The sequence below is a fragment of the Onychostoma macrolepis genome, chromosome 06, assembly GCF_012432095.1.
Source record: "Onychostoma macrolepis isolate SWU-2019 chromosome 06, ASM1243209v1, whole genome shotgun sequence".
NCBI classification, from domain to species: domain Eukaryota; kingdom Metazoa; phylum Chordata; class Actinopteri; order Cypriniformes; family Cyprinidae; genus Onychostoma; species Onychostoma macrolepis.
Window position 1 is genome coordinate 19,320,908 of NC_081160.1, and position 26,229 is coordinate 19,347,136.

Genomic DNA, 26,229 nt, shown 5'->3' on the forward strand with positions numbered 1-26,229 from the left:
ATCTATCTATCTATCTATCTATCTCTCTCTTTTTCCAACACTTTCAAACTAGCCTTTGTCAAGTCAAACAAATTTCTTTGAATTTAAATTATTTTAATTTTACATTCACATTAAAATTGCAATTCTGCATTTTTTTCTTCTTTTAGCAGACTTTGTCTGTCCATTTCCATCTGAAGGAAATAATCGAGTGCATGGCCTAATTTAGCTTGGGCTTCCCCAAGAGATGGTCTTAGAAACGAAAAGAATGACATTAAGAAATAAACGGAATAAACACTGAACTGATTGTTGATAGTCCATTCAGCATGGATGGCTGCGATTTCTCCATTACAGCCTGCAGCAAAAACCCTATGTCATATCCTATCTTGTCAAAATGCATATCAAAAAGAGAGAGAAGAGAGAAAACTTTATTCAATCCAAATTGCCCGCAGAACAAAGCCTCTCACAGAATTCCGCTTCTTTCATCTGTGGAATTTGCTCGCCGGAGCAGATTAGATTTTAAGGCATCTGCCGGAATCAATGCCTCTATTGGCAGCTGTGCTATAACGGAGCGACGAGGTCTGGTATGGTGCCGTAACCGCTGCTGGGATACAGTGTTCCCCCCCAGGAGAGCATGACTCATTAATCAAATATTCATACAGGCAGCATCGTAAATACAGCTAGAACACAAAGTCTCCTCAAAGCCTCCATGCCTCCCAGCACAAGTGCCCTTTCATGTAACACTGATGGAAAGGTCGGCACGTTGCCTCACCCCTAATGTCCCAAACTTCCTTTTTTCCCTCTCTCTCCTCCATGCCTTGTTTCCTAAATACAGCCCAGTATGAATTTACTGATCACAGACACACTATGAGACGATGGGGTTATTGTGCTCCACTGCTTCTGTCTTCACGACATGCAGTAGTGAGACAAGCAGTGACTTATTCTGTTTGGTCCCACAGAAGGGCAACTTGTTCCCCCAAGCAGACCCTATAATTGAAGGCCATGACCTTATTAATATAAGAATTTGTATTTAACATGAAAATAGCACAAGCATTGCTCAAACGGAACAGAAACAGAGGAATTAACCATGGCAACATTGAGTCCAACACAAGGATATTTTCTTTCCCCCGGAAAATGGCGTAATCACCAGATACAGATTTGTTCCGTTTGGCTGAATGGGTTATGAAAAGGAGTCAGCAAGTGCAAGTCATTTTCATTTGCAGTGTTTTTTGGGGAAAATGAGTTAATAGATTGAAAATAGGTCAATAACAAATTTGCTGTACAGTAAGGAATGTAAGAGGAAGAAATTAAAATAAATCATGTAAGTAATTACAGACAAATGAGTAGAAACTTTTTTTTTAAAACCACATTAGATTTATTGAACAAATCTGAAATCAGCGATTATAAAACTGAAATGCTCATTGTGCAAATGATTTTGGCAATTAAGGTATGATATTACAATACACTGTGGTGAATTACAAAACCCTTCAAACTTACAAATGGTGGAATTAATAGGTTTGCATAAACAACAGAAAACACAATTACGCTGGTTAAACACAATATATGAACACTGTATTAGAGCTAGTGTTACAGTTCTGTTCAAAGCAGAGCGCTTTGGTTTCATAGGTGTTTCTAACAAAAAAGAAAGTTAGTCATCATGTTGACAATTTTGTTAAAATGATATTTCACCAAGAAAAAACTTGAAGTTATATAAATAAGGCATAATTTAATAATAAATTACTCCTTGATTCATACTGGTTTATGTTTTATATTACACCTTTAAAAATAACACGCTGAGCTACCAAGGAAGTATTGATCCTTTCACACATTGGCATTATACCAATATATTTGTTAACATTACTGTACTTAATCTTATATTAAGCACAGTTTCTGTGAATATCAGTGTGCTATGGATTTAATATTTCTTAAAAAGCTTGTGGCAGAAAGGGCTTTTTAAATATCATTTAAGACATTTAAGACATGAAACAGTGTTTTCTACTCACTTGTGAAGGCACATTATCCTTCCAGTTAACATAACATAAAACATGTCACCATAAAATGTAAGTTCTGTGAAGCTAAATCACTATATCATGTATAAATTTAAAAAAGTAGACTATATAGGTGTTTTGATTCAGTTTTAAGACAATATTAACTACATGTACCCAGGGGAATGAAACATGATTCCATGGGAACTTGTCTTGTTAATAAAAAAAAAAAAAAAATCGTTTTGACTAAACATGTGCATTGGATTTATACGAGCACACTGAAATGTTTGCAGGATTAGGTTGTAAATACAATTTAAATCAAATCGAATGTGGATGTTGGTCAGGACCATATGCATGATGCATGATCTCTGTATCAAACTTTGCTTTCATGCACAAACAGATAGCTGTGTTGATATCAGTATTGGTTCGGTGAAACGGTCAACTCCGTGAATCTAATGCATGCACTGCTTGCTGTCTTTTTTAAAATGGGCTTTTTCTGAAACGACATGAGGACAGTGTAGCACAGGGTTGCACAGTGTAAATACAGACTGATCCAGTCCTTGTTTGTGGTGTATCACTTGGTTTTGGGTTACTGGCTTGAAGAGTCAGAGCAGCACAAAGTCTCCCGATGTTGTCCCTGGTTTCCTTGTGTCCCCGATGAAAGGCCATTCTCGCTTTTCTACAGCAACTGAAAGTTCGTAATCCTTCCCGTGTCCCTTCATAAAGGTGAATGCAGGGTACTTCTCTTTCGATGAAGGCTGCAATATCTGTCACATTAATAAACACACTTAATCAACCATTCAATTTTTTTAATTAAAAGGTATATATGGCAGATTCTCACTTATAATACAGAAGGACAAAACTATACAACATTTTCCCCTCACAGTAGTCTATGCTGGACACATTGACAGGCTGACAGTTTCCAATCATGTAGTTAAATGCTGCCACCTGCTGACATACATTTAAATAACAGCCTTTTTCCAGCTTACAATATTAGGTTTTATTTGGACAGTTTGTCATTTAAAAATGAAAGTTAACATGCCATTTTTTGAAAGATTTACCCACCTTTGACAGCTCGTTGCTAATTCTTTCATAGTGTTCAACATTTTTTGAGTAGAATCCAATCGTACAGCTTGGGTCCATTTTATTGAAAGGCATTTTCTTTGGTGATGGGCAATGAAAAGACTTTAAAGAAGAAAAAAAAGTTGCAATATCCTTTAAAATGAGTCAAAATAAGCCATTTATTTCTCCGTTTATGAAATCACTGATCCAAAAGCACAACTAAAGTATTAGACATTTTTGTCCATAATATCTGTCTACAATGTAACGTATGTTAAACTGTTCAGCCCAGTTCTGTTCCAAATGAGCGATGCATGTTCACGTGAAACAACCAGATTGCAGAAATAAAAGATTTTCCTTTTTGACACATTTTTTGACAAATGTTAAATTCTGCCTGAGATCTGAAAGGCTTAGACAGCTGAGCTAAAAGTATGGCCCAATATTTCTGTCTTTCGCCGGGCCACTTTCTACAGCACACAAAAAGCGTAAAAATAAGTTATGATGCTGAAATATAAAATCGTTGAAGCTATATAAAATATGTTGGAGCTGATACAAAGTAGAGAACAATGTGTAAATCTCTTGTGTTCGGTAATTGAGTGTGGAGGTCTACTTTCAGATTCATACCCTTAAGTACAGAAACTATTAAATTCACATCACTGTGCGGCGGTCAGCTTTTTGTAATTCCACATTACCTGCAGAGGGAAATCGCTTGTGCTGACATCCACAAAAGACTGACAGTAATGAGGATCCATGTAAATCAAGCTGTCATCTGCAAGGACAAAACAAAAGACAAGTTATTCAAAAAACACAGTGATTATTATAATGCATATCCTTGCCCAATTTCTATGCAGAGCAGCTCAAAGTCACCCACCTCCACTGGGCTTCGAACAATCAAACGTGAGAATTTTTTTGGTCTTTCCTAAACTCGGATGGATTAAACGCTGCATAATCGAATCTGGTTGTACAAGCACATTCTTTACGCCGCAAAGGGGGCTGTCACTTAATTTTGGTGTGGAGAAATTACTTTTACAAACACGCAATTATATTAGATCATTTGCATATGATGAATGCAGACGGCAGGCTGAAGCTGGCGGGGAGAATGTATTGCTTGTCATTTAGACATCATCGCTGAGTGCATTTCAAATTGCTAAAATGTAAATGGGTAAATATTGACTACCTACATGTACAACTGAAGGTTTCCACTGGCTACTGAAGGTGATGGAGAGTGGGCTACTCTGGGTAGCTCTGAAATCTATGCAAGCTGCTTATGTAAATGGAAAAAGCCCGCTATTTCAGATACTCGCATGATGAATGGCGTAGCATTTCTGATGGGTTCGGGAAAAATAAAATAAGCTTCTCTGATGGTGCTGGCCTTCTCTTTGCATGCATTCATTTACTTTGTCTCCTATGAAAGACTAACCTTGAAATCCAACAAAATAGTAGGCCTGTTTAGGCTTTCCGCCAATGATGCCGATACAGTACTCTAAGCTTAATATGCTCTAGGGAAAAGAGAAAGAGAGTCGTTAAGATCACAGTATTGAAGTCGATAGCCACATCTTTAACAAATATTTTTCTCTTTGTCACTGTGTAATCTACTTTGTTGTTGTACAAAAGGGTTGTTTCCAAAGCCTCACCTTGACAAAGCTCAAGTATTCCGGGTTGATTTTCTCTCCACCGAGTCTCACAGGAATGAGGATGATGACAGCTCTACTATCAGGGGCAGCTCCAGAATTGAGTTCCTGAGGATCGCTGTGGCTGCCCGCCTGCTCTGAATGGCTATCGATAACATCAGCACTGTACACTGAAGACAATCAATAACAGAGGTCAAAAACGGGTCCTTTGTCTGTCCCTCTCTCTGGTGAGTGGGACAAATACAGTCGTTACTAAATCTAATTGTACTTGTGTCATTACATGATTCATCTACAATTGTATAATGTTTGTAAGTTATCTTATATTATGTAATATTACATTTGGGTGAGTTCGTTCATACTGGGATAAAAAAAAAAAATTCAAAAGTTTAGGGTAGGTAAGATTTTCTTTTTTTTTTTTGTAAGAAATATCTTACGGTTTATTTGATTAAAAAAATAATAAAAATGGTAATACTGTAAAATCTTGTATTTAATATATTTTAAAATGTAATTTACTCCTGTGATAGCAAAGCTGAATTTCAGCAGCCATAAATCCACACTTCAGTGTCACATGATCCTTCAGAAAGCATTCCAAAATGTTGATTTGGTGTACAAGAAACCTTTTATTTTATTGGTGGAAAACGGTTGCGTTGCTCAATATTTTTTTGTGAAAACCATGTATAACCATATATATATATATATATATTTCCTTGACACTCCTCCACAGACATACATTTTTTAGAAACAATACATACAGTATGGTCCAAAATTAAGCTTAATGTACTTTTTTATGAAACTTATCAAATATACATTTTGGTTTTAGATTTGTTGACCAAATCTAACAATCATAAACAGATTAGATTTATACAGTATATAGAATCTCTACAGAAGCACAAAACTGCTTTTAAATACAAATTAGTTTGAATTTTAGTCAGTTTTGTAAGTCTTCTGTTAATCATATTTGCCCTTCTGTTGTTGTTTTGTGAAAGATTTTAGATTTAGATTTTCCATACCGGTGCAGTCCTGTGCTACATAAACACTTATCCCTTTCAGCATCGCATCTACTGCTTCATCAACAGCTTTTCTGAGGGAAAGTGAAGAGTGACAGGGTAAGAGAGATATTTGACAATCATCATAATGAGGAAAGGGTAACAAAGAATTAACTTAAAAAATAAAATAATGCACTTTTTACCGGAGTAAGTGTGCCACCACTGCTGGGCCATACCAATCTCCTGCCTGTTTTCCAGATGTCATTCCTAGCTGCACTAGTCTGTGGATGCCCAGCTGGGCTGAGGGTGCGTCCCCAAACCAGGACACAATGGTGCGGTGATACGCCTCTTGCAGGTACGAGTCAGCCTCCTCAGCCCCTCCTTGAGCAGCACAGATAGGCTGGATGACCTGCTCTTTCCCCCTGAATGGAGGCCTCTAATGTTGCCACCAGTCTTCGTGCTGCACTGCTGGTCCATGTCTCTGTATCCAGGGGCTCCAAGGTCAGTGCTTCTGACCAGGTCCAGTCTGGTGATAGAGAATTTTTTAGAAAGTGTATTTAAAGGATCATCTGACATTGAGTACTGGAGAAATGGCTGCTGAAAATTCAGCTCTGCCATCACATGAACAAATTATATTTTAAAATGAAAAGAGTTATTTTCAATTCTAATATACTTCACATTACTGTTTTTAATATATTCTTCATCAAATAAATGGAGCCTTGGTCAGCATAAGAGACGTCTTTCAAAAACATCACCAACATCAATTATTCCAAACTTTTGACCAGAAGTGTAATTATGATCTTTATTTTGTTGATTACCTCATAAATTATATCAGTAATGCAGTAAGGGACAATGGAGCAGAAGTCTTTCAGAAGTCCTAAAAGTTTGTCCTAGATTTCTCTAAATGACAGACATATTTAAATTTGACTTTTAAATAGACGGTGGGGCTTGTGCTTTAAGAACAAAAGTCCAATTACGATACTCAGCTTAGTCAGTATTTCACTTTTATTACATTTTCTCCTCACAAACAGAGTGGGTGTCTGAAATGGTGTAAGTACAAGTGCTGAGGGTCATAAAGGTGCCGGACCTGGCTGTGGGGCCATAAGGCAATGACCTTGCTACTTGTCAAGGCCTGTAATTGGCTAATAAGTATATTTTATTAGCCATTAGCCTCTTTATAGACAGATATTTCTATAATGACATATTTCATTATAGACGTGGGCTCTGGATGACGCTTCAATGTTGTTTTTTGAATGAAGGTATTAAACTGGCAAATGTCGTGGCCTGTTCACCATATTACACAAAACTGCCCTCCGTCAATCATATGAGAACTGATTCATTAGAGAGTGACAACCTCTGACACTGAAAAACCCAACCTCTGAAATGAAAAATTAATACAGAATTTCAATATGCAAATGAGGAGATGAAAACTTCGGCTTATTAGATTTAAGCAACACACACCTCAGAACTGTTTTTGCAGCTCTCACGTGGACAGTTATCTTATGAAAACTGTTATATTATTATTATTTTTTTTTTTAAATCTACTGTTTAAAAAAAAATTGTTCACCCAAAAATAAAAATGTGAAAAACAAAGTAATCTACATGATCTAGTGAGTCCAATCCAATACCTTGTTAAGCAAAAAGCTGTATGTATGTAACAATAATAAATTCATCATTAAGACATTTTAACTAAAATAAAAAAGTAAACTAAAGAGTCCTCTATCCATAATATTGCTTTCTCCAGTAAAAAAGTAGTTTCGTCTGAATTAGGAGAGAAGTATGCATAGATCAAGCAAACAGTTCTAAACAAATATTTTGGTTAGAAGAAAACATAGGATGGACTTGTTCACTGGAAGAAACGTTATTAAGGACTCTAAATGTCATAATGATGGATGTTTCTTACAAGCACACAGGTTTTCACTTCACAAGATGTTAATAATGGACTGGAATCATGCTTTTATCAGTTGTTTGGACTCTTTCTGACAGCACCTATTCTCTGGTGAGCAAGTCACGTAATGCTAAATTTCTCCAAATCTGTTCTAATGATGAAACTAACGCATCTATGTTTTGGATGGCCTGAGAGTGAATACAGCTTCAATACAATTAAACTGTTAATGTCACATAGAAATACATACATTATTCACATATGACCCGATCTCACCTCTACCCAAGATGTGAAGCAAGAGAGCCTGGGCCAATATCATCTGCCCTGCCCGGAGTGTACAACCCCACCCACAGTCTGAAGTGATGGTGGAGCCAGGAAGAGCAGGAAACTCTTCTCGATAGGTCAGCCAAACTCGCGAGGTGAAGTCCTTTCGAAATCCATCAACATTACCGGTGACAATATTGTCATCTAATGCCTCAGCAGTACAACTCTCAGTAGGGCTTTCATCATCTGAGGACAACAGTTAGCATAAACATTCCATTATACACCTTGAGTATTGGTGGGTAAACTGTATTTTAAAATGCCAGATATATTAAATAATTTAATAAAAATAGAAAATAGAAAATACCCAAATAAAACTTTAGATTTTAAAGATTATCAAATCGGTTTAAATGTTCTGCGTGTAAACCATCTTACCCACAGCCTTGAAGTGGTAGCATTTCCCCAACAAGAAAACAGGAGAATTACGGCTGAAGGCAGTTTTTGACTTAAGAGCCCAACCTTGAAGGGTTAAAAACATTTCAGGATTAGTCACGTGTACATGTATGTCAATTTTGTGACATGTGAAAGACTGTCAGATGAACGGAAAATTAACATCTTAACATACTAGTGACATGTAAGATCTCTCGTTACATACTATATTTCACATTGTGCCATGCTGACATAAACTTGGACTTCAGTTTCTCCACCTCGTCGGTCCCTTTAGTCTCCATTTTATCAGCCACGGAGCAGAACCCATCACAGCACATACGATGGAGTTTCTGTGAAAAGTTTTCAGTACGGCCAAACAAGTTACATCGTACTTGGAAACATGTCATTGATTTTACTTTCTCTAATGCTTAGATGACATTTCCACCACAAGCATAAGAATGCGATAACGTTGCATTTTAAATAATCATAAAATCACTGGCCAGAATACGAATTTATTAACCTAATACATCTCAAGATACCGGCTGACTAGCATGCTAATTAATCAGTAAGCTTGTTTAGTTTACAAAACTGCCTACAATAAGCGTAAATGCAAACAAGTGGCGAATGCTTTGTAAAATAAGCAATCAAACAATTAAATATACACTTTAAAACATACCTGTTCACATGTCGTGTTATACTTAAGAACTCACTGTGCATCTACTCACTTCTGTTTACATTTTGAGGAAGCAGCCATCTCGTTCGGTCTCGCGGTATTTCAGATATTCTCTCGTCTGGCGCTGTAACGATCATATACATAAAATACCAGCCTATGGTCACGATAGTGATAGGGCGTCTGACTCATTCCCACAAACTTAAACGGTTCTTTCCAAAGAACTGTTTCAAAAAAATATGGTTGTGATTTGTGCTTATGTGGTTCCTTTTAATACATCTCTCGGCTGGAAAGTTTTTTTTTTTTTTTTTTTTTATGTTATAATAAAATGACATATTTATTAAGAGCAACTTTGTGTATTTATAACTGTCGCAAGAAAGAATATTTATAGTGTGTTTTATTTGTAAGACGTTTGTTATTCGTCTTTTATGAGTTTGGCACACTGATCAATGCTTTGACATTGTTCTTTGAACCGGTTTTGTGACATTTATCGATTACTTAAGGTTTTCTGCACTTCATGAGCATTATTTTGTTTTTTAAGAAATATCATTATATAATTCATGATCAGAAGAGTCAAAATTAAACAACCACTATTACAAACCGCGATATGTTTATACACCAATAAAGCTGTCATTGTCTACAGATTACACGACTGGTGGAAGTGGTAACGGATGCATTTCACACTTTTCGCCACACAGATAGCTTCCTGTAAAAGAGCCCTCTATTGTACGCACAGGATATGAATCACTGGGAAGACTCCAACCCACGATCCCAAAAGACTGAAAGATGGTGTGCGTTTATTTTTCCGGCTTTACGGTACGTTCTCACCTCTCTTGTGCGTCTAGAGGCGTTATTTTCCCCCAGCAGTATTCCAACAAGTCCCGCCCCCGACTTGCTCTCTGTTTATTATGGTTACTACGGCTTTATGAGTGACTTCTCAACTGTCCAATCACAGACTTACTTTAGGCGTCAGGAGGCGGGGCTTGTGGAAACACTGGTACGGGTGGGGAAGGAATATCGCGGCTGGAGCGCTGGAGTTACTCGAGCACTCAGCGGCTACAGTCATGGCTGAGCGCCGCGCCTTTGCCCAGAAAATCAGCAGGTAAGGATATCTAACGCACCTCCAAGCTATTGCGTTTAAATATATTCTCCCAGCGCCCTGCGACCATTCTTTGTCTGCTGCCTGATGCCTGATGCAGCTGGCGAGCTTGCCAGTCTTTCCCAAATAAGGCCTAGGCGTTGAGTTAGCTGGAGCAGACGCTGAGTTTATAGGCTGTGTCTCAAATCCTAGAGAGCTGCCTACCCAGACTACACGTTTGAGTCTAATAGGCGCGTTTGGAATGCCGTCTAGGTAGGTGCCTTGCTTGGTTTTGATACACATCCATAGAGATGCCCGAGTGACCCACCCTAAGCTGCAAGACAGCGGTATGATGCCTTTGTGCTTCTGTGCATTAAAATCAGTCTTTATCCATGGGGTTATAATCCATAAATGCGCCTTTTGATAAATCCATCTAGGAATTTAACGATGCAGCCTAGGGTGAATCAATGAAATGCGATGTTTAGGGTTTGAGACGATGGCTTGACATACTGACACATCGGGTTGATCATGAGATGTTATACTGTCAGTATGCAAGCATATGGTTTATATTAGTGTAGTAGTCAATATACAGTCATGTAGTATATGTTTAGTACACCACGGCTTTGATTACAAGAAGATGATGTTAAACTCAAAAGTAAATAACGAGACTTAAAAATAAATGTAAACAATGACTTTAAGCCTGGAGATCATGAATAATAATTATGCATAGTCATTTCTGGTGTATTATGGAGAACACCATCAGCCGACAAGGGTTCAGATGTTCTTGCATGATATTGATGGTTTGCATTGCTGTTTTGTAGTCATGCAGCTATTATAAAGCTTTTAAGGCCATTTCAGACTGAGATGCAGAATGACCTGAAAAACAGTGTATGATTAAATTTCAATCCCTGTAATGACACTATGTGATTAATGTTTAGATCTGTTCAGATTTTGGCTAGTGGCCCACAATTTGTGGAGCAGGGGCCCTAGGTTATCATAATAGACTATAATTAAGTCTAATCATTGGCTTAAAAAACATCTCTTTTCTGTCAAGGTTTCCTTTGTGATGTTAAGTCCGAGAATAGACTGCATATGGATTTAAAAAAGGAAGTGACCTTTTAGGCTCCCTGGTGGTTTCCACAGTCTTGGCATTTCCCAGATGTTTGAAAATGCTGTTGTCTTGTCAGTGACGTGTAATAGGATGATTAGATCAGTTCAATATAGACTTTGTGGCACCTGGGGCCTTGATTCCAGTCGTTACTTGTTACTTAACCAAATAATAATAAAAAAATGTTTTATTGATATGATCAAGCAAATAGCTGTGTTTTTTTGTTTTATTCATAATACAGACAGTATAGGTATTACCCATAATATAGAATGCAAAAAGCCCCAGAAAAGTCAGTGTCTATCTCATTTTGTTTTACTCAGTCAAAGCAAAACTGAAAGCTCTAAAAATCTTGAAGTACCCCACTTTTTATTGAATGACTTGCTAATTAGATATTCAGATGAAATCTGAAAGCGTCTCTGAAAAGTCACAGAAGCTGTTTCTCATGGCTCTGTTTACTTAAGTGCAAGACATTTTCAGAGATGTGTGAAATATGCACTGAAAATCACGGTGTTACCCGGTGCCTTGGTAAACAACACATCCGCGTGGGCTAATCATCTGTTCCCTCTTCAGGAATGTCCAGCCTAAATAAAGGTCCCTCCAGCACCAACAAGGGCACAGGGGGCGGGCTTTTGTTTCAGTGTACATCATTCTACATGTATTAGAAGAGGATTCTGATTTGAGATATTGACCTGTGCACTATGCTACAACAAAGACATTCTGATAATACTGTAAATTTGGTTCTTAATGTAGACCAGACACATTGCTTTCATTAAAAACTTGATAGTGTTTGTTCTGCTTGTACTTTACAGACCTGTAATTCAGTCTGTGAAAACGAAATAATAATAAGTTACACCCTTATGTTATTTCTCTGTAGTAATGACCCTTTGTCAACCTAACTAATGGAGGGGCTTTGGTGTATTTTGGTGTGAACTCGTCTAGTCTCATTACAAGATTTTGTAGAGTGTTCTTTTGTTGACTTTTCCTGATGTTTTCCTATTTTACCGTTTACTATTCCTGCTAGGTTACAAATGCGACTTGTGGATCTTAACTTATATTTTGGATTCAATTAAATTTAAGTTAAATTAAAAGTTAAAATAAAACAAAGTATTTTCAGTACCATAAACTAAATCTGCTGAATGAATGAAAAATCTAGAAAATAGTGACCTCATTTTCAGTGCATTATTTTTGTGAGCGTAGAATCTTCAATTAGTTTGATGTATCATAGATTGTTGTTATTTACAAAAGCCTGTGCCAAGAAGAAGATCATAAGACTTTGTCTATATTTGGAATAGCATACTACTTATACCATTTTAGCAGGAAGCGGTTTGTATACTGTACACATTTTGATTATGCTTGGAATACCTGGATGGTGCATTGATATACTGTACTGTTCTTTATCAAGCTATTTTCAGCGGGACGAATAATCTGGAAATAACATGAACAATCAGTTCTTTCTTGACTCATTTGTTGGCTCATGTTAATCGGTATTGTTACGTACAAAAATGCAAAATAACTATTTATTTTCTACATGGATGATGCAGTGGCACTGAATTAAACATGATGGATTATAGTGAAGTCATGTGACGACAAAGTTATCCCATATACATTCATTTTATCATTGCATACAGCATTCTGTATACCATTTAAAAGTTTGGGGTTGGTTTGATTTTGTTTTTAATGTTTTTGAAAGGCAGCGCATATTTGATTAAAAATACAGTAAAAAGTCAAAAAAGTACAATATTATTACAGTTTACCCTAGTAAAAAAGTAATATATTAATTTTTTTATTTCATACTAAGTATAGTTCAAATCTATTAACATTTACTGATAGATAACTTGAGACTTACTGATATAAAATTTTAATGAAACTTTATTTGGAGTATTACTTGTGCACAATGCACATTTCTTATTAATAAGCCTCATATGTGTTTTAATGTCACTTTTAATGAGGATTGTATGATCTTTGAATAATATCGGTCTTTAAATGCAAAATAGTTCAAGTGTACCTAAAGTATACTTGCAATAGTTCCACTTTAGGACTATCAAGTATACTAAGTATGTCTTTAGTTGGACTTCAGCACTACTTCCGGACAATTAAAGTGCATTAAGTACAAAATTAGTTGTTCCAGTTTAGCAAACTTGAAGTATACCAGTTTAGTATACTAAAAGTACAATCGCAGGGCATTTTATTAAATACATAAATATGAAAATGTATTTGAAGTATACAAAGTATGAAATAAATGTATTTCAAATACATTTAAGTATATTTATTATTCACTAGGGTATGTTTTCTATTTTAATATATTTTAAAATGTAATTTTAAAATGTAATTCTAACATTTCTTCTTATCAAAAAACATGTGCTGCTTAATATTACTTTTTGTGAAAATCGTGATGCAGTTTTTTCAGGATTCTTTGATGACGAGTTTAAAAGAACAGTGTTTATTTAAAAAAAAAAAAAAAAAAAAAAAATATATATATATAATGTGATATGATGTCTGACGTTTGAACATTAGTGTTTATAGTAATTGAGTATTTCATTCATAGAGTGAGATGACAGTCAGGTCGTGGGATTCTTATCTGTTTTCTATTATAATGCCGTTCTACGCTGTCTTGTTCTCTAGGACTGTAGCAGCTGAGGTCAGGAAGCAGATTGCTGGTCAGTACGGAGGCTCACCTCAACTTCTCAAGAACCTCAGTGTGGGTGGGAATGCAACTAGCAATGCTGTAAGTACTACATTTCAAAGAGAATATACTTTTCTATCTTAAATCTGAGAGATTGACACTTCAAAAGTATTTACCATTATCCCTTCATCATGATACTGTCTTTCTTTGAAGATAGCTGCAACAGTTCTCACATTCTCTTTCTGTCCCCTTTGGATTACTCCCTGCAGATTCCTCTGACAGAGGCTGTAGAGCCAGTGGATTTTGAAGAGTATTTGATCACACACCCTCCCCTTATAGAGTCAGGACCTCTGAGAGATCTGATCGAGTTTCCTCCAGATGACATTGAAGTGCTTTACACGCCAAGAGAGTGCCGAACTCTTGGCCAGGCTGTGCCTGAAGACGGGTGAGTGTGTTCAGGGTGAATTGTTTCGAAGAACTGAGGCATACATTAGCATGTCTCTGCAAACCAGCATGCACATAGTTCAAGAGGTATTACTGAACAAAATGAAATCAGATCGTCAGTGTGAACAGTTTTAAAATCTGTGCTGTGATTATCTCAGTAGTCATGTATATGCCTAAAAGGCTTTTTTTTTTAACTTATAAATTAATTTGTATATATTGTTTGCACACAAATAGTAGTATCACAGCTGTCATTTTATTATTCTTATGGTGTGTAGGCATACTGCTTTAACATATTTTACTTGTTCCTCCTCTTAAATAATTTTCCAGTGAGAATGATTCACACGTTAGAGACTGCACCCGGTCTTACACTGAGGACTGGGCCATCGTTAACCGCAAGTATGATGCTTTACTACATCTGTTCTCTCTTTAGAATTCATACAGCCTTTTTCTCCTGATACATGGGATTCTGTTGCATGGTTTTAAATATGGAAAATGTGTTAAGTGGAGCTGAAAGTGTTACATTCCGAGTACCTCTTTGTGATTAACGGATGTTCCAATCCTGCAGACGTATCTGCAACGCTGTCTGTGGATTTCTGCAGGCACAAATTTTGTGTGGGCCTGCTCATAAATGACAAAGAGGAATTCAAGTGCATTTTGCCTACAGTCTTTCTCCAACATGCTGCTTTTATGATACTTTTCACTGGGGCTTTTAACTCTGCTCAGGAGACAAACTCAAGCAGCTTCCTAGATATTTATAGGGCCTTCATAAGTTACTGTGAATCGGTTACCTTGGTGATTCATAATTGATAAGCCCAAACTCTTATCTTGACTGAGATCATATGGTTGTCACTGAATAACCATGGATAGTAATCCAAACACATACTGATTATTTTTACCCAGTCATTGCGAGAAAAGTAAATGGAAGTAAAGTAATTACTGTCATTAAGGTTGAAAGTTTACAATCTTTCACATATAATTATGTGAACTGAATTTGTGTAATTTTATCCATCAGTGAAAAAGCACCACTGAACTACATTTTAACATTACTATGTAAAATACTCATTTCATAAAATAATGCTTAATGCTTTAGTGATAAATTATTTAAAAAAATAATAGATATTTTTTTGTTTTATTTAAAATTAGTAGTAGTGATTCATTTTAATTAGCTATTACTTAACACACGTATTCACATTTTTTTGCTATGATTAAACAGATAAGTCTTTTAATTCCAAGAAAAAGAAATAAGTTTAGGCATACATTTTTTTTTTTTTTAAATGCCTGATTATGTCATAAAAATGCTTTCCATGTCAATTTTTATTTATTTAAAAAAAGTCTTGAAACAAATGACATGAACACTTGCATTCACTTTTTGTTTTGTTTTTGTTGCTGTGGTTAAACGGATAAGTTTCTTTAATTCAAAAAAAAAAAAGAAAGAAAGAAAGAAATAAGAAATTAATTTAGGTTTACATTTTTATTTTTTGAATGCCTAATTATGTCATAGAAATGCTTTCCGTGTAAATTATTTATTTGTTTATTTATTTTTTATTAAAAAAAAGGCTTAACAAATTACATTTAAATTTTATCATTGCATGTACATGAGGGGAAATTTGGATGGAACATTTAATCAGTTCATTTTATTATGTCTCATTTTGTATACTGATTAGCATACAGGTAATAAAGTATTTTTGATGCACAGGTACCACAAGTTGGGCACCGCATTTAATCCCAACACTTTGGATAAGCAGAAGGAGAGGCAGAGAGGTTTACCCAAGCAGGTTTTTGAGTCTGACGAGTTGCCAGATCACAGCAGCTATCAAGATGATCAGGTAGACCTGTCTTTGCTACTGTTGTGTGTTATATAAATATTTTTTAGTTAAGCCCAGTAGAATAATCGCACAATATCCCTGTGAGTTTCTTTTTGAATTCACTGAATATAAACACTGACTTTTGCATGTCACAGGATGATCTGAAGCGAAGGTCCATGTCAATTGATGACACTCCACGTGGCAGCTGGGCTTGCAGTATATTTGACCTGAAGAACTCTCAGCCTGATGCTCTGCTGCCTCACCTTCTGGATCGAGTACCCAATGAGGAAATCGACCGCCACAATGAGGACCAGCGCAAGTCAAACCGCCATCGAGAGCTCTTCGCACTGCATCCTGCTTTGGATGAGGTAGAGTATGACATTTTGTTTCAATATTTCCAATATTGTGTCTAAAAGTATGGATTACCAAAACACTTCTTGCATTAATCTTTTTTTCTCATGTAAGGATGAACCCATTGAGCGCCACTGTGTGCCTGATGTTCCAAAAGAACATTTTGGTCAAAGGCTTCTTGTCAAGTGCTTGTCCTTGAAGTAAGTGGGGAACAGCTTTTGTGGACTGAAATGTAATGCTAATGGTTACAACGTTGCTGATATGATTCTCTTCTTCCTTTTAAGGTTTGAGATAGAAATTGAGCCAATATTTGCAAGTTTGGCCTTATATGATATCAAAGAAAAGAAAAAGGTAAGCTGTTATAATTCCCTGTGTGATGTACAAGTTCAAAGTTGTGTAAGAATATAAAATAATGAATATTAATTAATTAATCACTGTTAAAGTGAATTATGGTGCCATGAAAATATACACAATGGATATTACATCAAACTTGAAAATCAGAAGAGAATTTCTTTTTTTTTTTTTCTTTTCTTCTTTTTTTTTTTTTTTAATTGTGTCTTTTAAAATTGCATTTATAAAACCAATTTTGATGGGAATAAATTAGTTTTTTTCTTTTTTTACCGCATGGATTTCCAAAAGATACATTCAAATACAAGTTACATTTATGTCTAAAGGAAATGTCATATGATGTTGCTAACTGATTTCAACACTAGAGGGTAGTAGTCACCTGTTCAAAGATTTTATTTGTTCCTTAGCACTCCCTCCGACATCCTAACGTTCTCCTGTCTTCATCCTCAGATATCAGAGAACTTTTACTTCGATTTGAACTCTGAGCAAACGAAGGCCATGCTGCGTCCGCACATCCCTTCTGCTGCTATCTCCACCCTGGCCCGCTCTGCTGTCTTTTCAATCACCTACCCTTCTCAAGACGTCTTCCTTGTTATCAAGGTTGGTTACATCATTCAGCATCCTTCTTAACATTCAGAGCCCTATTCATGAGCAGAATATATGTTGTTCTTTTGAACTTTCCGTTTATCAATGAATCCCAGAAAAAAATTATAATTTCCACAAAAATATTGAAAAAACAAAAAAATTAAGATCAACAATAAGTAATCTTTTTTGAGCATTATATCAACATATTAGAATGGTTTCTGAAGGATCATGTGACTCTGAAGACTTTATATATTTTATAATTATGTATTTATATTATTAGTGCATGCATTAATGTTTTCAAGTCAATATGGCATTAATGGATTTATGAAGTGTATAGTTTTTTGTAGTTGCATGTTTGATGATCATTGCATTGATTTTAAGTTTGCATTGGTGTTCATTTATTGCTTAATTTGAGTGTTTCGAGTAGTGTTCGCTAAAGCAGTGCATTGTTGCATGTGTTTGCTTTCAGCTTGAGAAGGTTCTTCAGCAGGGAGACATTGGAGAGTGTGCAGAGCCTTACATGGTCTTTAAAGAGTCAGATGCTGCCAAAGTAAGCCATTCATAACAGTTTATACATTGTGCACCAGCTCCTAGTGGAATTCAGCCCAGCATGGTTACTGTTTTTATATTCTCTTCTCCGGTACTGCAGAATAAGGAAAAGCTTGAGAAGTTGCGCAGTCAGTCTGAACAGTTCTGCCAGCGACTAGGGCGTTATCGGATGCCCTTTGCCTGGACGGCCATACACCTCATGAATATAGTGAACAGTGCTGGCAGCCTAGAGAGAGACACAGAGCTGGAGATGGGGCTGTCCGGTGAGTCTTTAAATGACACAGATGATTGTGCATGTTTATCCTGTCCTTGTACTTAGTTTGAAATTACAACATTTGAATGTTGTCCCATATTTAATTTTTGCTCTTAATGCCATACCACAGCATTTGATCTGATCTCATAGTACTGAAGTTTTAAGTACTTGACTTTGCTCTATTACACAGAACGGAAAGGCTCATGGTCCGAACGGAGGAACTCTAGTATTGTGGGACGTCGTTCGCTGGAGAGAACCACCAGCGGAGATGAATCATGCAGTCTGACCAGCTTCAGACCAGCTACCCTGACGGTCACCAACTTCTTCAAACAGGTCACGCTGTTATTCAAAAACCAAAACATCCCAGTATTGATCTTGTTCATTGAAAGTTGACTGTCCTTCAGTTATCGGCCGTTGCATAGGTCAGACCGCTAAAGCTAATAAATGCTCCTGCTTTTGACGTTTGAATGTATTTTTTTTGTTTTATTAATATATCATTTTAGGAAGGAGATCGACTAAGTGATGAAGATCTCTACAAGTTCCTAGCTGACATGAGGCGCCCATCCTCTGTTCTGCGTAGACTGAGGCCCATTACAGGTAGAGCTCTTTTGGCATGTTTATTCAATAGATTTTGGCAATATTAATATTTGTGTAGTGAGTCATGTAACTGATTTACTAAATGCCCTCAGCCCAGCTGAAGATTGACATCTCACCAGCCCCCGAGAACCCTCACTATTGCCTGACACCTGATCTGCTCCAAGTGAAGCCTTACCCAGATAGTAGAGTGCGGCCAACAAAAGAGATCCTGGAGTTCCCTGCCAGGGACATTTATGTGCCCAACACCACTTACAGGTATAAATGTCATGATCAGTAATTTTCAACCTTTTTGGCCCGCCCACCCACTGTTCACAATAATATTCAAAGTTACCATATTCGCTAATATTACCCTATTCAAGTGAGACTTGAAATGTAGATGTTTGATGTGTAGCACTTGTTATTTATAGCACACATTTAAGCTAAACTTTTAAAAACTCTACAATTTCTGGACTGACAGTGTCCTAGAAACCAATATTTTAAAGATTCAGAAAAGAGGAAAGTTTTGATAAGGAGAATAAAGGTAAGGATCATGGTATTTCAGTAGTAGTAGTACAGCACATCTCTAATGTATATTAGCACTAGGGCTGCAACTAACGATTATTTTAATAATCGATTAATCTGTCGATTATTTTTTCGATTAATTGATGAATCGGATTAAAAAAAGAAAAAAAAGAAAAGCATTCATTTCCAACCCTTTATTCAAAAACAGAACTAAAATCTTTAGAAAGTGCACAAACATGTTGCTCCTTGAACATCCCTGAGCTGTTATAATAATAATAAAATAAAAATGGACTAACACAAAAAACATACACATGTATGCTTTACATCTGCCAAATATATAGACTTTTTTGGGGGGGAGTGCAAAAAATTAAATAATTTAACAACACTGCGTCGTTAGCGTTGGTATTGTATCAGACACTTGCACTTAACATTATATGAAAATCAAGCTCAATGGAGTTAATAATGTTTTTGACCAGAGAATGACGGAGATGGAGTGTTTTGTCTGTCATTAGAACGGCTGTAACTGTTATCTGAAGCAGCAAGTGCATTATGCTTTCATCAACTTTTACAGGTTATATAACTTTGATTGTAGCTATATGGGCGCTTAGTTTTTTCTTGTTGTTTAATACACTTGGCCAAAATCTCAAATTAAGCGCTTATGCACATAATGCACAGGATATTTAAAACGTATATAGACGGCAAATAACTAATTCTTCTCCACTCTTCAAACACACAAAAACATTATCCTTTACTGACATAGTGTTTGAGTAAAGAAAACGCTGTACTATTCAAACACCAATTATTTATTCACCCTTGCATTGCGAAAAAGCAGAGATCTCATCTTCTCCAGGCTGTGCGCGCGCGTCAATCTGAACGGAGGCGGGTGAAGTTACGAGGTCTCGCTGAGAGCTCGATGATCCAATGGCGTTCACAGTTTTACTGACAAGTTATTTTAATGCTTATCATTGGTTTACTATTTTTAAAACTCTCTGATTTAAAATAATAAAACGAATTATAAGCGACTCAAGTTTGGATAATTTTTCACAGCACCTGACTGGGCTAGGGTATGGCAACTGCCATACTCTGCCATACGCAAACGCCGCCCCTGCTCCCACACCTTGGATGACTTGGGTCGCACGGATTTCTCTGCCTCCGCCATGTATCTTTCCTCTACCTCCGCTCGTTTTTGTTTGTTTTTTTTACTTTTGTTTTTATTTATGAGGCGCCAAACTCTGCTACCATCCGTGCGCGAGAGACCGAGTGTGTTCACTCCGCTCCGCGCTCAACTAAAGTTTTTTTTTTTTTAATAATCAAACGTCTCGCGTCGCGCGACACAACGAATCGATTATGAAATTCGTTGCCAACGCTTTTAGTAATCGATTTTTATCGATTTAATCGATTCGTTGTTGCAGCCCTAATTAGCACCATATGTTGTTGCTTTTGGGATTTGATATAGAGCTGGGACCTTACAAGCAGCCCTAATATAGGGCAGCCCTAGCCCTAACTTTGTTTTCAAAGATTAATCTATGGACACACCTAATTTTTGTAACTTTAAGTAACTAAATTAATTCAATCTGAAATAATTACATTTCAGGATTTCAGAAATTTTAAGAGCTGAATTGTCTTCAGTGTTTCTACACTTTTTAACCAATGACTTTTTTTAATGTGAATTTTGTGCTTATTTACAAGTTAGGGTTAGTTCAAAAAGCACATTATTTTTCACAGACCGTATATTGCTGCAGCGCGTCTTTTCACTCTCTGCCTAATAGGCTCTGTTTTAGTTCCTGTTTTTGTAAAGCTTGCCTTTCTGAAGAGTCCAGTCGGCTCTAGTTGGTCATCTGGTACAGTCTGTTGGGGTTGTTAAATGTGCGTGTCTCAAATATTACTCCCCTTACCATTATTGGGTTTCAACTCCCAAGGCTTTGTGTGCAACTATGATAACTATGGCATAATTATTGGAAGTCCAAATAATGTTTTTTTTTTGCCCTTGAACTGTCTGAGGGCAGGCCAAAGCAGCCACTATCCAGGCATTATGAAAATGTGTATCATGGCGACATTGCTAAGTCACTGAAATAATGGCAGGATTAGAAAGGAGGTGTTTCAGGCAAGCGTTTTCTTAGAACCACCGGTCTAGATCAAATAAATTGGCCTTGCACACCAACACAAACATTTTTTTTCTTTTAGAAATGCCTTGTCTCACCTTTTCTTATTGCTAAGTAACCAGAGCACTCTCTGTGTGAGCAGATGGCCTTCACTGTATGGTCTAACCCTGCTATTTAAGCTTACTAATTTAGTCAAGGTTGACCAGACAAAGATGCTTATCCTCTGCATGTTGACATAACCTGTCATTCAGAGGGCATGTTTGTCCGCTCTCAGCCTGTGCCAACTTTGTTATCTTCCTCCGGACATGCCGCATAGTCAGCCTTGATTTAGATGATGCTGACTGGGCAGATTGGGACATGATTTACTGCAGACAACATGCATATTCTGGATTTATCACACTTGTCATGTCTGTTGTTGTATATGCAGGTCATATAATCAATGTTAATTATGAAGGGTTGATTTCTCATACAGGTTAAGCTCGATCCTCCTGCTGGATTATGTATTTATTATCGGTTAAATTAGGTTTTTTCCTCCCCCATTAACAAACAGCAGTCTTAAACTGTCTGGAAACTGGTTTATTTCAGTTATGTGAGCCTGCAGTGAAGATGTTCATATACTGTTTCCTTTGAGAATATATTGCTCGAATTTCTTTTAATTATGCAGTGAAATTTACAATTATTACCACTTAAAAAAAAGGTTTGCCATGTGAGTCCAAGTATAGTATAAGTTGCCTTATTGTCTAAATGTGTTGCTATAAATATGATGCACCTGACTACCATTTGAGAAACATTGTGTAAACTAAATATACAGTATACAGTACAGCTGAGTATGTACAAAGCATAACCAGGAGTCAATATGACTCAGTAACAGAAAGAGACAAGCAAAAGATCCAACTTCAACCATAATAGCACATTTCTTGGTAACACTTTGTAATAATTTTCAATATCAAAATTACAAATATGATAATATAATATAGGCATGTGTTCATAAGCATTGCAGTCATGATTTAATGAAAGTTATTACAAAGTGTTACCCATTGCTTTTCTACTGTTGCTCATTTGTGTAAATTGCTTAAATACTTAAAAACTTCAAGTTAACATACTGTATGTGAAATGACATTGAGAAGCTCTATAGTTGAGTGCAATGTAGTTCTATAATATTATCCACATAGTCTACAAACTTATTGTTGACTTTTGATAACATGCATCAAATCCTGTTCCAGAGATGTGATCCTCTGTGCGATTATGCCGTTTTAACCTGTTCAATATTAGTTTTTCTAACAACTTTTCTTGATCAGCAAGCTGCAAGTTGATGACCTATGAAGATTCTGAACTAACACATGCATGTTGCAATACCCCTTTGACTTGGTTTTTACCCTCCACCAGAGTCAATGACCTGTTGCAGTTGCATAATTCAGTTTCTACTGTCTGTAGAGAAAGGGAAAAACTTTGTTGTCCAGTGTCTGTTGCCAGTGTGACCCCTCTTGACTGATTCTGAATTACCCAATGGAGAGTATAGGGTCAGGGATTATTGAAACTGGGTTGATGGTCTGATGGTGATCTTTGTGTATTTGAGGGTATAGGAGCTTCCTTTGGCTGGCTTCCAGTAGATTCCTTTTCTGCGCTGGTGCCGAGTCCTCGACCTCATCCAGGCGTATCTCCCGTTTAAGTTGGTGTCCCCACATGCGTCAAACCACCAACCTCCTGAAACCATCAAAGAGTTAACATTCAAGGGTTGTGCTGTTGTATATTGAGAGATATTAAATATTAATTTTGACCATGTAATACCTGTGTAGTTGCGGGCGCAGTTTGACTCGTCATGATTATCGTTGTCTCTGTCCTTGGTTGAGAACTTCATGCCTGTGTGGTTGCTCATGGCATCAGGCAGATCTCCAGACAGAGGTGCCACGTGAAGAGCGTAATCAGATGCAGGACCTTCCAGGGTGAACGTGTACTCTATGAATCTCTTTTCCTCCTTCCAGTCTTCCAGTTCAATGTGTAAAATGTATTGTCCTTGTTGAGTAATGGAATAAATCTTCGCCAAGCCAAGCCAGAACTCCTCTGTAACACAAAGATATTTCCGCTTAATCAACATCTGAAGATGCATTGTAATACAAATTCATAAGCTGCTCATAGATGATCAAAGCAGTTTCTTCTTTTAAAGTCTGTGTGAACTGAGATAAGCACAGTTGCAGTGATAGAGAAGAAAGCATCTGACATGACAAAAAAGCGCATACTTACTTTCCAGTTTGCCAAATCCATATTCGTATTTTTCCCATGACTGGTCAAAATCAACAGAACCATCCTCCCTCCTCTGAATGACTGTGGCTGCACCATCTTAAAATAAAATGCTGTTTTTGTAACTGATATCAGTGGGAAGTATGGTGATTAGATGTACATTACTGGACTCTTACCAGCACTTATCTCACAGTAAACATAGAAAGGCTCAGATTGATTGGGTTTGATTGGGTAAATTCCACTGGTCCTTTGGCTTCTTTTGAACACATCACTGCAATCCATTGGAAAGTCTATGCAGCAGAACACACAGTTGATGATTTTGGATTTATTAAAGCAGTGTTTTAAATTGCTAATTGATTTTGTGCTGTTCTTACCGTTTATTTCTGCAGTTCCATTGGTGGAGTTCATTGTTAAGTAACGAAAAGGGTCAAGTGTTTCTGGATTTAAATCCAAAGCTTTTTCAACTGTGTCTTGAAAGGAGTCATAGTTCACCTGAAATAAAATAATATTTATTCTCAGTGAATGCAAATAAAGCCAGGAGAGTTACACTGAAAATTATTTTAAATTCAATCAATATTCTTTATTTTATATTCAATAGAATTTCTTAGTACTTGACATTATTAAAATCTAATTCATTAAAAATATGACTTTAATCAGTTTATTTTACAGTATATTCAAATCAAATTCTTAAAGTAAAATACATTTTAAAAATGAATTAAATATACAAAATATTTTGTCAGCTAGAGATTTTTCTTATTGCAATCTCAATTAGATGTGTATTGTAAATGGAAATTCATTTGTTAAAGATGTGGGGACCCTTTTAAATAAATGCTTTGAATGATAAATTCAAAATTCATTATCCTTAATTTAGAATACAAATAACATTAATATTATAGAAACAAAGATGAATACCTTATCCTCAAGACTCTTAATTTTGGTCTTCTGGTAATTGAGCTGTTCGTGTTGCTCTTTAACAGATTTAAGCAGATCTGTAATGGTCCTTTCTTGTGTTTCAATCACATCCTGCAATAGACAAGTTGTTAATGCAGTAAATGCATAACTGGATTCAACTGGAACAGATGCCTGTACAGATATATAATCCGTTTTATTGATATGCATTGATTTAGTTTTTGCTCTTGCCATCAAGTGTGATTTACATGCAGTTTTAGACATTCACTTTAAAATCGGTATTGTAAAGCCCTGTAATTATAATGTGAGATTGAATGGTTTCCATTTACAATAAAAGTTCAGAATTTACCTTACTGGACTCACCTTCAAAGCAGTGATCTCTTGAAGTTGCTCCAGAGGCATCATGCTCTGAGACAAGCCCTTCAGCTTCTCCTCCAGCCCTCCAACCTTGCTGTGCAACTGACTTCGCTCTTGAAGGATGTTGTTGATTTTGGAGTTGATTTCCAATGACAAGTTTCTGATCTCCTCATTATTTGCCTTCAAAAATATGGTCGTCTCCTTCAACTTCTCCTCTTCCTCTTTGATTTCACTGGTGACCACCGAGAGCTGGTAGAAGGAGCGATCAAAGATGTTGAGCTTCTGGAAGATGTCGTTGATCTGAGACTTGGTCTTGTGCACAAACTCTCGGAGGCTCTGGCCGAGCTGGAGAAGACCGTTAGCAAGGAGTCGTACGTCATCTAACATGGCAAAGCGGGATCTAGCCTCAGTTGGCGGTGCGGTGACAAGAAGAGGTGCCTCTGTGGGTGCTTTCTTTAGATTGGGAGCTGCGCTTGTTGTTGACAAGCTTAGCCAAAAAAGCAGGAAAATCAACATCTTGTCAGGTGGTTTAAAGGCAGATTTGTTCACCGAGTCAGTCCGTTCCCAATGCCTGTCTTTGTACTCGTCTCTTTTAGCCTCCCTTTCTCGCTACTCCTCTCATCTCCTACTCTGAGAACAACACCAAAAACAGCAGAGATTCCTCAAAATATATACAGCTACACTGAGAGGGGGAGGGACCATTTGGTAATTATTAAGCTGGCTGTGCTTGAGCGTCCTCCTCCCAATCTGGAAAGTTTACTTGGTGCAGACAATTTACAGTTTTACACACACACACAGCCAGCCAGCCACACACAGCCACACACACACACACACATCCATAACCTGGCCCCTGGTTGCCTCTGATAAGCAAAGATGAACGATGCTGATGAATCATCCTGCTGATCGATCAAATCATCACCACGGCCACTTGGTGCACTGTGCATGTACCACTGGATGGGAATTAATAATAAAAGTGTGCAATTTATGGTTCTGGCTTTGATTTAATGGTCTCCTGAATCAGCGAAGCATCACTCTCAGGTGCCACTGAGAGAGGGTCTGCATGTACAAGCAGAATCGTCACTGAATCTCAGGACGGTTCGGCTTAGGCGGTAATAGAAATGAGTGATGACTGAAGTTGGGGGAGTTTGTGCCATTTGCACTGATATGTACAGGCTTTTTATTTACTGCTGCTTCATATTAATCTCCCTTCAGGCTTCAGCAGGAGATTTGTATTTATTTATTTATTTTTATTTTTTCCCTTTCTGTTGGCCTGGTCGGGCCAGTAGTTTAGGAAGAATTTAACTTGCCAAGTATTTTCGCTTTCTCACATACTAGAATTTTTTTTTTTTTTTAAACAGTTTGATTTTTTTTTTTTTTAAGATTAAATTCTCATTTTTACAAAAAATTACTAGGCTTTCAGTTTTCAATAAACTATACAGGTATAATGCAACTTCATGACAGCTGTATTCATAGACGCATATATATTTCAACACAATCTC

General features: G+C 36.8%; 3 protein-coding genes across 23 annotated transcripts in view; 1 reads left to right on the forward strand and 2 right to left on the reverse strand.

The window, feature by feature from the left end:
- Nucleotides 1-1,321: 1,321 nt before the first annotated feature.
- atg4c (autophagy related 4C, cysteine peptidase) lies at nucleotides 1,322-9,114 on the reverse strand. The gene is given in 12 exon segments (XM_058780083.1): nucleotides 1,322-2,728; nucleotides 3,027-3,146; nucleotides 3,713-3,789; nucleotides 4,441-4,519; nucleotides 4,655-4,821; nucleotides 5,662-5,732; nucleotides 5,841-6,050; nucleotides 6,052-6,163; nucleotides 7,799-8,032; nucleotides 8,219-8,302; nucleotides 8,439-8,562; nucleotides 8,938-9,114. Coding segments are annotated over 11 exon segments (1,428 nt in total). The 5' UTR covers nucleotides 8,551-8,562; nucleotides 8,938-9,114; the 3' UTR covers nucleotides 1,322-2,566.
- Nucleotides 9,115-9,834: 720 nt separating this feature from the next.
- Nucleotides 9,835-26,229, forward strand: part of dock7 (dedicator of cytokinesis 7) — a 50,025-nt gene continuing 33,630 nt past the window's right edge. For 20 of the 21 annotated variants that reach the window (XM_058780059.1, XM_058780064.1, XM_058780066.1 and 17 more), the window contains exons 1-14: nucleotides 9,838-9,984; nucleotides 13,691-13,793; nucleotides 13,961-14,136; nucleotides 14,463-14,531; nucleotides 15,832-15,961; nucleotides 16,096-16,308; nucleotides 16,406-16,491; nucleotides 16,576-16,642; nucleotides 17,090-17,239; nucleotides 17,694-17,774; nucleotides 17,874-18,036; nucleotides 18,217-18,359; nucleotides 18,530-18,623; nucleotides 18,716-18,878. In XM_058780059.1, coding sequence (XP_058636042.1) covers nucleotides 9,947-9,984; nucleotides 13,691-13,793; nucleotides 13,961-14,136; nucleotides 14,463-14,531; nucleotides 15,832-15,961; nucleotides 16,096-16,308; nucleotides 16,406-16,491; nucleotides 16,576-16,642; nucleotides 17,090-17,239; nucleotides 17,694-17,774; nucleotides 17,874-18,036; nucleotides 18,217-18,359; nucleotides 18,530-18,623; nucleotides 18,716-18,878 — 1,676 coding nt within the window. In that variant the 5' untranslated portion in view covers nucleotides 9,838-9,946. Of the gene's footprint in view, nucleotides 9,985-13,690; nucleotides 13,794-13,960; nucleotides 14,137-14,462; nucleotides 14,532-15,831; nucleotides 15,962-16,095; nucleotides 16,309-16,405; nucleotides 16,492-16,575; nucleotides 16,643-17,089; nucleotides 17,240-17,693; nucleotides 17,775-17,873; nucleotides 18,037-18,216; nucleotides 18,360-18,529; nucleotides 18,624-18,715; nucleotides 18,879-26,229 lie in introns of all 21 variants that reach the window. The other variant, XM_058780076.1, reaches the window with a different exon arrangement.
- Nucleotides 21,768-25,467, reverse strand: angptl3 (angiopoietin-like 3). The gene is made up of 7 exons (XM_058780084.1): nucleotides 24,737-25,467; nucleotides 24,377-24,487; nucleotides 23,839-23,956; nucleotides 23,641-23,754; nucleotides 23,468-23,563; nucleotides 23,015-23,287; nucleotides 21,768-22,930 (listed from the first exon to the last, which is right to left on the reverse strand). Exons 1-7 carry the CDS (start codon nucleotides 25,244-25,246, stop codon nucleotides 22,755-22,757), a joined length of 1,398 nt encoding a protein of 465 aa, XP_058636067.1. The 5' UTR covers nucleotides 25,247-25,467; the 3' UTR covers nucleotides 21,768-22,754.

Bases quoted from the DNA above. Each gene is read 5' to 3' on its own strand.
- angptl3 (XM_058780084.1), bottom strand. From the start codon at position 25,246: ATGTTGATTTTCCTGCTTTTTTGGCTAAGCTTGTCAACAACAAGCGCA. The intron at 23,957-24,376 runs GTATTCATCTTT...ATTTTATTTCAG, and splicing joins TTAAGAGTCTTGAGGATAAG to GTGAACTATGACTCCTTTCA. The intron at 23,755-23,838 runs GTAAGAACAGCA...TCTGCTGCATAG, and splicing joins TGGAACTGCAGAAATAAACG to ACTTTCCAATGGATTGCAGT.